The 16,812-nt window shown below is 36.5% G+C and overlaps 1 protein-coding gene across 1 annotated transcript; it reads left to right on the top strand.

The window, feature by feature from the left end:
* The first annotated feature begins 6,052 nt into the window (after positions 1 to 6,052).
* LOC129939666 (uncharacterized) lies at positions 6,053 to 7,718 on the top strand. Its single transcript, XM_056047766.1, has one exon. It carries the CDS (start codon positions 6,206 to 6,208, stop codon positions 7,538 to 7,540), a length of 1,335 nt encoding a protein of 444 aa, XP_055903741.1. The 5' UTR covers positions 6,053 to 6,205; the 3' UTR covers positions 7,541 to 7,718.
* The last annotated feature ends 9,094 nt before the right edge of the window (positions 7,719 to 16,812 follow it).

Here is a 16,812-nt window from a genome sequence, read left to right as displayed (position 1 = left end):
TCTTGGCACTGTTGCTACTGGTTTTCGATAAATTGTTACTTGTAACTCGGTCGGAAAAGGATTTGGCGATCTCTGGCGATTGTTGCCGTTCAACGTTGTATCTTCTCCAAGCACCTCCCTGCTTTTTGCCTTGGGTCTGGAAACCCGAAATGCTACCTTAGCTACAACGAGGTAGTGGTCCGAGTCGATGTTAGTTCGAACATCTATGATGCTGGAAGCGTGTCTGGCGTCGATCGCAATATGGTCAATCTGGTTGACGGTAGATTGATCTGGAGAAGTCCAAGTTCCTTTGTGGATGTTGAGGTGTGGAAAACGCGTGCTGGCTACCATGACGTTTCGCCCCGCAGCAAAATCTATGAGCCTGATTCCGTTGTCGGAAGTGTTGTCGTGCAGGCTGTTTTTCCCGATTATTTCACCAAAGATGTTTTCCCTTCCTAGCTTGGAATTAAAATCGCCCAGGACAATTTTAATATCGTAGCTAGGACACTGCTTATATGTTTAGTCTAAGAGCTCGAAGAACATATCTTTGGTGTTGTCATCTTTCTTTTATGTGGGGCGTACGCGGATATCAGGCTAATGTTGCCGAATTTAGCCTTGATGCGTATGGTCATGAGGAGCTCATTGGTGTACCTATAGCTTAAGACTTCCTGCCTAAGTCTGGCTCCAATGACAAAGCCGCATACAAATAAGCGCTGTTGGTTTTCGTGGTAGCAGTCACCATAGTAAATATCGCTGTTTTTCATCCTCTTTTTGCCCGACCCATCCCATCGTATTTCCTGGATGGCGGTGATGTCTGATTTATAGCAGCCTAGGTCCTCCACCAATTCTTCGGCTGCACGTGGTCAGTTAAGGGACCTCAGATTCCACGTGCATATCCGAAGTTCGTTGTCCTTAATTCGTTTGCGTTGGTTGTCACCAGTCAATTCGTCCATATCCGAGGCTTGTTGGTGCTTCGCAACTATGAGGCTTTTACGTGGCCAGGAAGTTACCCCGACGGCACAACACCCAACCTGTAGGGCCAGATCCTTAGTATAACTCCAAAAACGGGGAGCCGGATAAAACCGCTCCTTATAGACCTGGGCTCCGAATAAGTCGAAGAAGCCCTATAAGGTGTTCACTAAGTAGTTCAACCTTACTGAAACCGTTGACGCCACTGTTGATTCCATCTCAGGAATTCCTCCGCTGCCGTCTAGATAAGGAGAAGTGCTTTAGTGGAAACACCTCCCCCCCTTCTCGTTTGCTGCCCCCAACAACTTTCCACTGGGGTTGGAACCCAATCTCTAGTTGAGGTACTAGGCACCCGATGTTCACCATGGCGAGATGAGAGTAGGAGTTGATAGACAGAGGTGGGTTTTAAGAAAAACCTGTGGAGGCTTGTGTCTTCTTATTTTTTCAAGTTCTATAATAATGTTGATGACTTTCTTAAAGCGTCTGGAGCTGATTTAAAAATGATATCAACCATGTTTGTATGATAAGTCATTCCATAGGCACGCAGTAAAACATTTCAGTTTTAACTCTTCAAGTTACTAAAAAGAGAATAGTGAAAACTTCTTGAATGAATGTTAAATTACGCTTATACTAAAACTAGAAAGATACAAGCTCAAAAAACTTTGAAATTGTTGAAATTTCCTACGGTGAACATCATGCATTCACAGTTGCAATTCTGATTTTAAGCATTTGTTTCTTATTATGTCAAAAAATTGATCGAATCGTGTTTCAATTTTGTTAACCTTCATCTGTACAGTGAAATAAGCGACTTATGATTTCTCTTTAAGGGGCCAGTTATACTATCATCATTAAAAGATTTGTTTGGAGGTTTAAAAATGGTTAAACTAATTAAACTTAAACCTGAAACTACTAGTTTTTTAAATGTCAAAATGAAACCCTTCATTGGAAAACCCTGTAATATCGCCCCCGCCACAAATCTTTTTACGTTAGCATTTTCAAATAAATGTGTTTTATATATGCTATCGAATAAAACGAACTTTAAAGTCCTATAGCAAAAATTGTTATCGACACTTCGTCTATACATTTTATATGCATTATAAAAATAATGCACTTATACGCAGTGTTTTCCTAATCCATATTAGGTATTACCCAAACAAATGATTCCGAGTTAGTTCCCATGACTTCTTATCCAAGCAAATCTAATAAACAAATATGTCGAGAGTAATAAACAACATTTGGCTACACGATTAAAAACTGATAAAACACTTCCAATCGATTTTTTTTTTTAATTTTAGAATAAGTGGCTATGCATTCACTGTGCGTCAATTAAAGCCAAAAATATTTTTTATCAGGTATTTTTGTGGAAACTTTTAACATAACAAACTAAATATAGCTCGCACTCACCAACTAAGTATTTACACAACTATTTCTATCGAAATCTACAAAGATTTTGTTTAGTATATCTTCGATAAAAGATAAATAATTCTGTCTAGCAACATCAAGAACAGTTTTTTGATAGTAAAGGAAACAAATTAAATCATAAACATGTACATAGATGAGATTAGTTATTTTCAATGGCGCAAATTTAAAGTCCGCTCATGTTAAATAGGTTAAGTAGGCCTAATAACTAAACCACACTTTAAATTTAAAAGTGGCTGCTACTATGATTTCACCAATTGTAAATATTGTATAACCTGCTTAAACTATTATTACCTTCAAGTCGTATCCACAGTTAATTTTATTAGAACAACTCCAAAAATTCACAGTTTTGGGAAATCAAAAACAGTTTAAGAGGTGTACGCACAAAAACAAATAACATTTAACAATCTTATGCTATAAACGAATTTTTTTCACTATTGCCCCTTAAAGAATTCAGCCGTAATACTCGCACTCCCAGGAATGCTCATCAGTTTACCCTTGAGATCAATTTTGGACATACTGTCAAGTATAGATATATTTGTTTAACCGCACATCAAGAATGTGAAGTGCTTTAGCCTAATCTGTTTTTTCTCCCATTTTGATACTTATAAGACTTCTGACAAAATTGCACCAATCTTTGAGGCAATTTTTACCAGCTGTCTATACCTGGTCCATGTTCCCTCGGCATGGAGAGAAGTTATAGTTGTTTTTATACCCAAAGCAGGCAAATGCTCCCAAGTCAATCCTAAAGATCTACGACATATAAGTCTATCATCATTCCTTCCTAAGAACTTGAAAAGATTGATTTATATCCATTTAAGGGCAAGTATCGATACAAGACTTCTGTCTTCGTCTCAACACGCCTACTTTAAAGGTAAATCGGTGGAAACAGCGATACACACTTAAGTAGGGACCGTCGAATATTCCGTCCATCATAAAGAGTTCACTATGGTTGCTTTCCTTGACATCGAAGGTGCCTTTAACAACGTGGACACATCTGCAATCACATCTGCACTAACATCTCTAAATGTACATTAGGGAGTTAATTAATTTAATGCTGACTAGCAGAATAATCTACTCCAAACTGGGCAACTCTTCTGGCAGACGATTCGTTAGTAGAGGGACACCGAAAGGTAATGTTCTATCCCCTCTCCTCTGGAACCTAGTGGTGAATGAAATTCTAACTAGTCTGGATACGGAGGGCTTCAGAGTGAAAGGCTATGCGGACGACTATAGTAGTTTCAGGAAAGCATCTTAACACCCTAAAAGAACTCTTACAAAATGACTTGGACAGACTAATACTTTGGGCTGATCGGTGTGGACTGGGTGTTAGTCCACACAAAACCGATCTAGTCTTATTTTCGATGACATACAAAATTCCATTTGTCAGCCCTCCCTACATTAAAGGAATCCAAATAAAATTCTCAGACAAGGCTAAATACCTGGGTCTTGTCTTAGATAAAAAACTAAATTGGAAACGCAACGTACAGGAAAGAGTCAAAAAAGTTACTGTAGCTCTCTTTTCTTGCAAAAAAGCTATTGGTAATAAATGCGGCTTACAGCCCAGAATCACGCATTGGCTATACAATACACATCGGTAATCAGACCGATTTTATTGTACGGTGTGGGAGTATGGTGGACTTTAGAGAAAGGTATAAACAGGAATAAGCTAAATAAAGTCCAACGTTCAGCTAGCCTATGTTTAAGCGGATCGCTTCGCACGACTCCATCTACGGCACTGGACACCTTACTCTACCTAATACCTCTTGACATATTTAGCAAACAAATAGCTGCAAGCTCTGCTATTCGCCTCAAAGCTTCGTCGCAATGGACGTTGGCCACTCTGTAATTCTAAGGTATTTAGAATCAATTTCAAAGCACACAGACTACACCATCCCTAAACTGCAATTCGACAGAAATTTCACGATTTCTATACCTCAAACCTCTTTCTGGGTGGATAGGACATTCCTGAAAGATGGGTCAATGCATTTTTATACAGATGGTTCAAAAACAAAAGTAGGGGTGGTTCGAGGTGTGTACTCTGAACGACTGAAATTAAGTCTCTCCATTCTGCGTTCCCAATCATTGTAGCGAGTTTAGGCAATTGTTAAATGAAATTTTTTTTTATAGAATCTCAATTTTCAGATGTTTTCTTACCACTGAAAATTTTCCATTTTATTAGTTTTAGTTACTTTTTTTTACTAGGTTAATTTTAAAATTTGATTTTCACAAAGCTTTCTTCTATTTGTGATTTTTTTAAATTATTATTCTGACAGATCTTCTTTCAGTTTTAGCAATTTTTAAATACAAAAATCGTTTTGTTGTCAATTTCTCACTGCATTACTCATGGAATAACAAAAAAACGAGCTTACTAAGTGAGGACGGCGCAGACTTTAAGAATTTTTGTAGGATGTTGGTCTACAACTTGAAAGCAGTTCTGTGACTAGTAAAGATAACTTTGAATTAATGAATTTAGACAATCGACTACAATTTAAACGAAATGAAATTTTAATTTCAAAAGACTGTGGAAAATGGACGCTCACCATACATGCAACACAAACGTCAAATTTGATGACAGGATTTTGATTCGCTCGAAAATCCAAACTGCGATGGCTGGATCATGGACTGGATGTTAGATTGTTGGCCTCTATTGGATTATCTGATGACAGGCTGACAGTTCCGTCATCGAAAATTTTCAATGAAGACCCCAAGTTAAACCCAAAACTTTTGCTTGTCAGTCCTACACACTAACCATCATGCTACGGGTATTACTGTAAGTATTTGGTTTTAGAAAAAACTCAAAATCTTCAAAAATATTTAATCTTTGGTTTTCTCATGTTTGATTTGCTTAGTCTAATTATTATATTAGTTATTTATATTTAATTATTTTATTTTATTATTTCAAAGCTTTAAAGTAGAATTAATAAAATATACAATAAATTTCTTCGTGGCTCTGAAAATCCAAGATGGACTTTAATGTGGTGATCTTGTGAACTGGGCGGTCCCAAACAGACTTGTGTAGCACTGCCATGCCATCTATGGAAGCTGAATTTACAACATTGACCAAAAAATGTAATGAAGCATCTTGCAAGCCCGATAAGAAGGCTAGAATCAAATGTCATAGACATACTGTCAAAAATCACTCCGAATTCATAAGCAATTCATTCATCGGATTCTTTAATAGACTTGAAGGAAATCAGCTTGGAAACGAATATATGAGTCAATTTTTCAAATAGAACTATTTCTAACGAAATGTAATTGATTTATTTTGTTGTACTAACGGTGTTGTACGTTCCTAAAGGAAGACACCTTTCCAATTGACACACCCCTTTTTTCTCTAAGACCTTTGTTTAGATAACATAAAGGACTTGTAAGCAAAATAAGTTTCTAGTATCTGATTGGCTAGCTGTCAAAAAATTGACAGTTGTCTACAAAAACAAAGAACCTAAGCCAAAATTTGTACATGTACATTCTATAAGTATATATTTTGGCTGACCTTATAAATAAATACAAAACCAACATTAATTCAATAAATGCGCAAAATGATTTTATGATAGGAATTTCTTATCATGAGGTAACACCAGATACACAATTCTTTTTTAAACGTTCGTTATCATTTCAAAACAACAATCAGTATCAATTAAGGTTTATTTAAATGTAATCCCCCAAATCGAAGATATCAAATTCACGCAGACCCCTCGTATCTTAACTTCAAGTACAGGGAAATCCAAATCGCCAGCCTATATTTTCCGCTGAACGTCAACATTTACCTTAGTAGTTATCAGATATTTAACTGGAACGTATCCGTAAATCGTGTTATAGAATCACTATTGCCGCAATGTACTTCGCTACAAGCATTATAATTGGACTGGCATTCGGCTCAGCAATTTTCGCTGCATTCGTACTGATTTTGCGGCGAAAATCAAACTATATCTTTGGCATTTATCCAGAGAAGGGAATCTTCTATCGTCTCAAGTATCCACTGGCCAAGCAATTTGTTCGCTATTGGAGGCGAAAAATCTTCACCGAACATGAAAATGAGTTAAATTCTGTGGAATATTTACAATCCTTGGAGAAGCCGCAGACTTTATCCAGTGATCCTAAGTCGTATGATGTGGTGTCATTCTTTGGAGCTAACGACAAAGGTTACAAGTTTATGATAACCATGGAACGCCGTCGCAGAGGTATTACGCGGGCTGCCTTTTATCTATGGATTCCAAATCGCGGACTTCTTTCGTCGCCAAATCTTCCAGACATGGAGCACTTTACGACCGATGGTAACACCGAAAGCGAGGAGTTTGTAGCTAACGGTTTCAAAATATATCCCACGGAATGCATGCGTCAATGGAAAATTACCTACAATGGCGCAGTCAAGCAAGGCCACAAACGCTTTGATTTCAAATTCGATGGTATATTTGCGTCGCAACTGAAGCACTTTGACTACAATAGGGATCTTAGCTCCTCAGTGATTGCAGATTCCGTGGCTCGAGAGTCATGGGATGATCAGTTCTTCCACATGGTTTGGAATGTTGACAGTATACTGAAGAATAGAACTCACTACGAGCAATCTGGAAAAATCAACGGGACTTTCCAGCTTGGCGACGAGCCTCAAGTGCAACTTAATCTGAGCTCATTCAGGGATCACAGTGTCGGAACGGATCGATGCCTTTCGTCTATTTACCGATACGTCTATTTTGCTCTGTTCCTTGAAGATGGCACTAATTTGGTGGTGGGAATCCTAAGTCAACCATCGTTTTTCCTATCTTCTTTGAAGGTTGGATATATTTGCTTGGCCGAGGGCGGTGGTTACGATCCAATTACAAGTTGTAACTTCGAGCTTTATTCCTACGGAGAGAGAGGTTTCCCGCCTAAGCACGAAAACTTTATTGTTGAGACCAAGGAACGCAGGCATTTTGTACAAATCAAAGCGGAAGAAAGTGCTATTCGTTATGTTGGAGGGGATTGGGAGTCCAAGGTCTATAATCAATTTGTTTCGTGTACAGTGAATGGTGTTAAGGGACATGGAATCGCAGAGTACTTGTACAGAAATAAAACTGGCCGTTCTGAAGCTGTTGCTGAAACCGACCCAAAATGGTACAAGGAAATTAAATCGTTCGAGAGAAGTCTTAGTCAAAGGGAGCTCGCTGATGAATGGAGTGGCGTTGTGTGGTAATCGATTAATAAAAATAAGATTTCTATGTAAATACGGATATTTATTTATTAAGCTTCTAGAATTGTCAATCAAGTTATCTTTAGGAAATATTTATAAGTCTGTTAGAATAAGTATTAATCAAAAGACTTGATATGTATTAAGTTCGTTTTAAGTTGAATACAATTTTATAGAAATTTTACTTATGGTCTTTTATTTTTATTTACCAAAGGGACATTTCCAAATTATCCGTTCAAGTTCAGCATATAAAATGAAGGTTCCCTCAATCTCAGGAATGGTGGAGAGTTATAAGCCACTAGGCTTTGGTTCTCTATGGATTGTTGATCCGCCGAATTTATTTTAAGAGACATTTCTTACTTTTCAGGTTTAGCTGTTTTTGTGAAGCACAATTAGACACGTTCATAGTTTTTTGTTATAAAGAACTTTTCTCTTTCTCTGTTTTATAAGCATTTAGCTAATCTCATACATACATATATACAAATATAATCTCCCATCCAAATGGATCTTGGGAAGATTAAAGAGTATCATAAGGCATCCTCAGCGGGTCCTTGTTGTTCGTGGAAAGCTACGTATGTATATTGAATATTATATACGCCAACTGAAACGCGGTCTTCCTCTACTGCGCTTGCTTAATTGGATTCAAAGACTTTCCAGGTTGGAACCTTGGTTTCTATTCGCTCTACGTGACCTAGCTATCTTAGTCGTTGGAATTTCACCCTTCGTGCCATCTTCTCCTCTACTAACCTTCTAGTTGTTTCCAATCTTTATGGAGCGCAAATTCTCCATTTTAAAACTAGACAGGCTCTATTAGTCCAGTTAATAAAGGTTTTCACCTAAAAAAAAATCCAACAGTTTATAAACTTGGCACATTTGCTAAGGGATGATGACCCAAAAAATGATGATGACCAAAAAAAGTCCCCAAGAATCCGACGTGAGCTCTAGCGGCAGTTACGAGAAACACGGAGTTTGTTTCAGTTTTTCACGTTTATCTCGAAAACTGTTTGTCTTATCAAAAAATGTTGTTCGACAAAATTAAATCTCATTAAATTTTATAAAAAAAAAGCTTTCATTAATTTTTTCCTATCTCTTAAAGTTTATAAAATTTAGTATTCGATTTGTATGTCCCTTCTTACTTCTGAAACTCGTTGGCCGACTGTATGGCTCATTGCCACGATGCCACTCGCTATTGACATGATTTCATTTGTAACTCGAAATGAACGATGAATTCGGAACCAATTTGACAGCTTTGCAAATGTCTGTATTAACTCTAATTTTACGTGGCTCCCCAAAATCTTCATGTTGCTCCCTAGTAGAAAAAAGAACTGCCAGTGAATTCTTCGACTGATGAGAAAATTTCATGAGTAGCAGTCAGTCCTAGAACCAATTTGCTGAGTACACTATCACTGATTTCACGCCTTGGTGTCAAGCCACCCATACACTTCATTCTACGTAAAAGAGTTTGTTCAATCGTCTGGTCCGCCCACACCCCTGTTTAAAATCGGCCAGTTCTTCTCATAGTAAAGTAGCCCACTTGCACAAAGTTTTTAAATTCATCTGGGGTCATCACAGAAGGCAGTTTTATCATGTCCTGCTAATAGAAGTGATAGGATTTGTAGTACGAAAAGTTTCCGGCGGCATGGAAATATGGAATCATATTCTTCACTCAGTTAATATGGGCATTCCAATCGCAAGACCGCTAAGCGTTAATAAAATCTTTAAGCAATTTAATTAACTAACAACTGAATCCATAAGGCTGCTGTTGGTCCATTAGATTTGATTTTGTTAAGATTTGTTTGTAGTTTCTCACTATTGGATCAAATAAGGGTTTTGTTTTAGAGCACATAACGAAGGAAACTCAACAAGAAGATTTTTAATGCGATTTTGGTTTTAATCTAATTCATGTTAGCTTATGTCGACTTGTTCCATTATTATTATTAAAACATGAACTGCTTTAGCGAAAGCTTTTCCTTGCAGCATCTCTTCAACAGAAGCAGGGGCGTATATAGTACTCAATAAGTCTTACAGGCCACTTCCTTACTTACTTACTTAAGGTGGCGCTACAGTCCGGGGCGGACCTCGGCCTCAACCAACATGCGTCTCCAGCCAGCTCGGTCCCTAGCTAGCTGTCTCCAGTTTTGCACGCCAAGTTGGTTGAGGTCTTCACCCCCCTGAGTGCGCCACCTGAGACGCGGTCTTCCTCTACTGTTCCGTCCCTCGGGATTAGATTCGAAGACCTTCCGGGCTAGAGCGTTGATGTCCATTCGCTCTACATGACCTAGCCATCTAAGCTGTTGGACTTTAATTCTGCTAACTAGGTCAGTGTCGATGTACAGCCCGTACAGTTCGTCGTTATATCTTCTCCTTCATTCTCCACCTATGCGTACGGGACCAAAAATCACCTGAAGAATTTTTCTCTCGAAGCACCCTACGACTCTCTCATCTTTCATAAGAGAACCCGGATGATGAGTGTCTTATAGATGGTGATTTAGATGCTCGAGAGAGGACTTTACTTCTCCATTGCCTTCTAAGTTCAAAGAAGCAGCGATTTGCAAGAGTTATTCTTCGTTTGACGTGGTCGTTCAGTGTCCTTTTTTGATGACAGCATATACTTGGTCTTACCCTCATTGACCACTAAACCCATCTTCTTCGCTTCCGTCGCAATGTTCAAAAACGCTCCACTGACATCACGCTTTGATCTTCCAATTATGTCAATATCATCTGCGTATCCGAGTAATTGGATGGACCTTTGGAAGATTGTGCCTCTAGTGTTGACAGTTGAGTTTTGCACAATTCTTTCCAGAACGATGTTGAGAAATTGCATGACAGTGCATCGCCTTGTGTAAAACCTTTTTTGACATCAAATGCATCGGTGAGATCTTTTCTGACCTTGCATTCTGCATCGTCATTCTGCACAAACGGATAAGTTTGACAGCGATGCCAAAACTAGACATTGCTCGGTAGAGCTTTTCCCTATAGATGCTGTCATACGCGGCTTTAAAATCGATAAAGAGATGGATTGTACCGATTTGAAGCTCCTGGGTTTTTTCCAAGATCTGCCGTAGTGTGAATATTTGGTCGATAGTGGACTTTCCTGGTCTGAAGCCACACTGATAAGGACCAATCATTTTGTTGACGTATGGCTTCAGATGATCACATAAGGAGACTGATGCCTCTGTAGTTGGGCCAGTTTAGAGGGTCTCCTTTCTTATGTATCGGGCACACTATACTGAGATTCCATTCATGGGGCATGCTTTCTTCCGACCATATTTTTCAGATGAGTTGGTGCATGCTCCGTACCAAATCATCGCCTGCTGCTTTGAATAGTTCAGCAGCGATGCCGTCAGCTCCAGCAGCTTTGGCCAGGCCACTTTCACTTATCAGAAAATCTATTGGAATAATATAGGACATTAACAGGTGAAATCCACCCAATCTGACTACGCATTTTGATAGACGGGACTCAGATGAAGCTGCGGCAGTGATTTCTTTACTTTGCATATAAAGAGGCTGGTCAAATGTTAGCACCAAGCATTTTTGGTAAAATTTTGCAACACAAACTGCTACAGTGTAAAGTGTATTATAGTCGGACGGTGAGAGTGAGAGAACTTTAATTTTATGGAAGGTGAGAGAGCTTTAATTTTGTGGAACAACACTTTTTGATACGACAAATAGTTTTAGGGATAAACGTGAAAAACTGAAACAAACCCCGTGTTTCTCTTAACTGCCACTAGAGCTCACGTCGGATTCTTGGGGTCTTTTTTTGGGTAATCACCAGACATCCCTTAGTGCCAAATTTCAAAACTGTTGGATTTTATTTTTTAAGTTGAAACCATTTATTAACTGGACTACTATGTAGTTGGTATAGGGATTCCTTTTTTTCAGAATGGGGCAAAATAATAATAACGAAGATTATTCTCTTCAATCCGCCTATGGGCACAGCGAAACACTCTAACAAGAATCATTATAAAATCATTTAAGCACCACTGTATGATAGAGGCATATCCGTAAGTAAGGTAGCTAAAGTATTCAGTTCTGTTCTGCAAACATGTTACTTCAAGCAAACTTATTGTTCGCGCAATCAAGGAGTTATAAATATGATTAAATGGAGTCGCAGCAGTCCACATTTGAAAGGCAAAGATAAGAATCTAATTTAAAAGCGGAGGGGGTTAAAAGTTTCAGACAAAATTTAATTTAAACAAAAAAAGGAAGAGTGTCGGAGACAAAACTGAGCACTGAGGAATACCAGAGTTTATTTTGTGGATGAATTAATACAAAGAAACCGAAATATGTCACATTTAATAAGAAAAGCTTAAGCTAAACGTTTTGTTTTATCAAAAGATATGAAAGGAAGTTTTCTCCCGAACAGTACTTCGTATTCTGTAGGAAGCTGCTCTCAACACAAAATCTCCAAACAAGGTTCAATTACAAAATCCATGCGTACCTGATTTAATTTATGTATAATTAAGAAAAATTATGGTATTTTTAAGCTTTATTGTTTTTTTTTTTTTGTAAATTCCCTTTTTTATTATTTTTGTTTGACATATTCCCCGAACGTAAGTATTAAGGCAAATACAGATACCTTTCAAAAAACTATATGTTAAGATTATAGGGACCTTGAAATGTCGAGAAATGTAAACAATTTAAATTCGGTAAATCGGAACGAATACAATAACTTTCAATGGGGATTTAAAAATATCGTACTGATTAGCTCTAAACAAATTATTTATAGATTAACAGTCATTATTATATTTAAACTGGTTAAGTCGGCTGTTTAAAACAAGATTATATGGTTAAAGAGTTCATAGCCTTCATTTCATTTATTGATATAAACATTAAGAATGGGTCATGAATGTTTCATCATCCTCCACTGTTGGACTTTTGATCAGAAATATGATTCGATTGTTATAAACTTCTTATTATTTTTTTATTGGAAAATCAAAGGTTGGATGTCGCCGAGCGTGCCACACCTCTGTTGACTGGCTTGTTTGACGTTAAAAGAGGCACGGGCTCCAAATACACAACTAGATAAGCTAACCGTTTGCGAAATTGTGCACTTTGACTTGTATTTTGTGCTAATGTCTCATAGTCATAAGATTTCATAATACTTGTTTGAAATTGAGTGCACTGCCACCGAAATATAAGCTGCGTTTTATTATCACAATAAACCAAATCAGATCAAGAAAATAAAACTTCTTTGTTTTGTTAAACATTTCCATAATTTTATCGATTACATAAAAAAACAAATAAATACATATCGAGCTTGTCGTTATGTACAGTGACTCACAGCGTATTTGACCCACCGCTTATTAGTACATTCAACTTAGTATACTTCCTAAACAATACAATTTGTTAAAAAAGTACAAACGCAGGAACTTAAATTAAGATTTAATTTTTAAAATAACATTATAACCAACTTATATTATTTTAAAATCTTAAATTTTACCTAAGAAAAACGAAATAATTAGATTTTTTTCAATGATCTTTTCGCGATCCAATCGGATTGAAGCTGGAAGTAATTGGAAGTACAACGGAAGAAGTTTGGAAGTGACAAACGATATTGATAGACAGAGTGAACCTAAGCCCACGACTGTATTTTAGTAAGCACCTTGACATTAAAGCCAAAACATCACAAAGTCTAATAAACTTAACATGGAGAAATATTTTCTCGAACAACCTTGTATAATTGTCTTCCAAATACCAAATCATTAAATTAATTGTGAAGTCCACTTTATGTTATGCTGCTCAAGTTTGGGGAATGGAAGATTGTGAGGAAATTGAGGAATTTCAGAGGAGTTTCATCAAAAAAATCTTCAACCTACCAATCAACACGCCGAACTATGCGATCTACGCGATCTACTTAGAAACTGGCTTACATACAATAATATACACTCTGCAATAATAAATCCAAAGAACACTGCTTCCATTTTATAAGTGTATGTCCAATTTTCAAATACAAGAGATTCTCATATTTAAAAAAATTCTTTCTCACTCTACAAGAGACAATTCTAATATTGAATAGAACAGATTGAAAAAATCTTATCTGAAAAATCTATTTGTATGTAAAAATCAATATATAATTAAAACTGGAATTTAAAACAAAGTTGACCAATGTAAGAAAAAATTTAAGTTGCTAGTCGAGCTGCAAAGGCAAAGCTTTTAAATACGAAAACAAATATTTGTGTATTTATTAAAAAAAAACTGTTAATAAATGAATTACTTACTCAATTAGATTTTCTAATGCCACTATTTATTTGACCCACTGTGTTTAAGGAGCAACTGCTCAATCAAAAACATGGGTATAACGGTGTTTATTATGTCAGTCTCTAAGTTGTTATATTTCCAAATAAAATTATTAGTTTTATATATTTTTCATAAAGGCAGCACGTTTTTTAAACATGGGAAAGCAAACAACAACTGAACAACTTGAAATTGTGCTGTTTTGTCGCAGGAATGGAATTTCTGGGAGGAAAATAGTGAAAATTGTTAATATTCCAGACGGCACAGTCAAGGCATAATTCATCGTTTTGTTTTTGAAAACCGTGTGGAAAATAATGGAAAAACAAAATACTGCGTCAGATGAAAGATGCATTGTGGCAAAGTAAAGCTAAAACCCAAGATATCGGCACCAAAACTGACTATGGTGAGGTAGAAAACGAGCTCGGAAAGTCTCTCTCCCGAAACCATAAGAAGCTTTTTGAAGAATAACGAGTTTAATGGAATGGTTGCTCGAAAAAAGCTTTTCATTAACAAGAAAAATTAATATGATCGTTTAAGGTTCGCAAAAGAACACATTAGAAAGGATGCTAAAAACAAAACAAGTACAGAGCTCCAGGACAAAAATCTCAGAGCAACTGTTAAGCATGGGGGTGGTCTTTTCATGATTTGGGCCTGCATGTCAGCAGCCGGAGTTGGCAAACTGGAGTTCATTGAGAGTACAATGGATAAAATGGTGAACCTCAATATCCTCAAAAATTGCTGCAAAGTGCAGAACAATTTGGCATAAGACGCTCGTTTCGGGTTTATCAAGACAACGACTCGAAAGATACTTTAGGAATTCAGGAACCGCCAGCATAGTCTCCGGATTTGAATAAATAGATAACCTGTGGTCCATTTTGGATACAAATATTCGAAAACGACATATTTCAAACAAAATTACCTCAAAACTGCATTGACTGAAGAATGGACAGGAATCCCTCCAGACACTACAAACAAATTGGTGGATTCTTATTAATATTGGCTTAAGGCAGTATTAGAAGAAAAGGGTGGACATACGAAATATTAAAATTAACATTAATTTGCGTAATCTTTTTTTATTAAGTGTTTATTTAAAATGGGTCAAATAAGCTATGACCTTGAATAATTTATTTAATTTTCGTGTTGTTTGTTGTGCAATTTTAATTTTAGTAAAATAAATAAAGAAATGTTGTTTAAGTTATAAACCTACTGGACCTTTCTGCGTTTTTATTTTTCTGATACCTTTCTTCGCTTAAGAATTATTCTTCCATTAACTTGTTAATATACGATGGGTCAATTAAGCTGTGAGCCACTGTAGTTCAAAAATATTTCATCTTCAAATCAATAAAGACGGTAATGTGGAACAACTGTTTTTATTAACTTCCCATACAAAGTTATTGTAATCGGTCCGACTTGTCAAATTGAAATTTTTGACATTTCTCGACGATTCAACGTCCCTAGAATCTGAATCAAAGATTTCTAACATGTTTCGTTACATACATATGTATCAAGAAAAAATAAAGATTAACGATTTAGTAAAATGTTTAAAGCATTTTAAGCAATTTATAAAGCTTAAAAGATGATTTACCTTATTTTAAACGATTTTAACATCTCATTATCTCTTAACAATTTGCTAAAGTTAAAATCACGTAATGGCTACTTTAACTGTTTGCAATCTGACATCTGCAGGTAGAATTATTCTTATAAAAGCAGTGGACAATTCACAAATTAGCAAGACGAAAAAAAAGTTTAACATTTTGGACTCCCTTAGTCAATTGCTAAATGTTTAACTAATTGCTAACTAGTAAATTAATAAATTCTTGATAATATGGCAGTTTAACGTTTTGCGCCATTGATTTCAAATTAATTTCGTTTTACAGATAATAGCATCGAAAGATGCAGAAAGAACTTACCAACAAATTGGTGGTTTTCTTACTACATAATGTTTTCAACATTCAGTAAATTTTTTATAAAAATCCAATAGTCAGTTTTTCCATAAAACTTATAATCTCCAACAAAATTGGTAAAAATGGATTATTAATCCTCGATATCTCGTAAATAAATGAAGGTTTTAACTTCAAAATGATTTCATTTGTGCTCAATTTTGTTGTTACGTAAGATAATTTTTTATTTTAAAACGTACAAAATGTCTACTAAAATTGGTAAGAATTGGTTGTCGACTAAAAAATATTGTTTTTAGTTATTAGTTCATTTCATAGAAAAATCATAGATAGAAGAAACTTCTGAAGCCGATGCCAATCTGCTCGAAAAATTCAGACGGCTCCTAGACAAATTCAAGTAATGAACCTCTGAACTTACTATTGGATAGTCACTTTCCTAGTAGTTCTCTTAACGAAACTTGCAACAGTTATATACGTTCAAGTCTCAATACAACATATCCACAAAGTCTGATCACAAGGGACAAGCTACAATTGGCTCTCAACAGCTTCAAACCATTTAAATCTGCAACACCAGATGAAAAAATAGCAGCCGAGCTACAAAAGACTTGCACCAATCAAGGCAATTTTTACTAGCTGTCTTTACCTGGTCCATGTTCCCTCGGCATGGAGAGAATTTAACGTTGTTTTTATACCCACAGCAGGTAAATGCTCGCAAGTCAATCCTTAAGATCTACGACCTATAAGTCTATCATCATTCCCTCTTAACACCTTGGAAAGATTGATTGATATCCATTTAAGGGCAAGTATTATCGTCTCAACATGCCTAAATCGGTGGAAACAGCGCTACACACCTTAGTACCCACAGTCGAATATTCCCTCCATCATAAAGAGTTCACTATGGTTGCTTTCTTTGACATCGAAGTTGCCTTTAACAACGTGGACACATCTGCAATCACATTTTCACAAACATCTCTAAATCTAGAGAGTTTGCTTCGGGAGTTGATTCATTTAATGCCGACTAGCAGAATAATCAAGTCAAAACAGAGCAACTCTTCTGGCAGACGATTCGTTAGTAGAGGGACACCGCAAGGTGGTGATTTATCCCTTCTCCCCTGGAACCTAGTGGTGAATGAAATCCTAACT

This window comes from Eupeodes corollae, chromosome 1 (assembly GCF_945859685.1).
Source record: "Eupeodes corollae chromosome 1, idEupCoro1.1, whole genome shotgun sequence".
NCBI classification, from domain to species: Eukaryota; Metazoa; Arthropoda; class Insecta; order Diptera; family Syrphidae; genus Eupeodes; species Eupeodes corollae.
The sequence above is the reverse complement of the archived record's forward strand: the minus strand, read 5'-3'. Positions and strand labels throughout refer to the sequence as shown.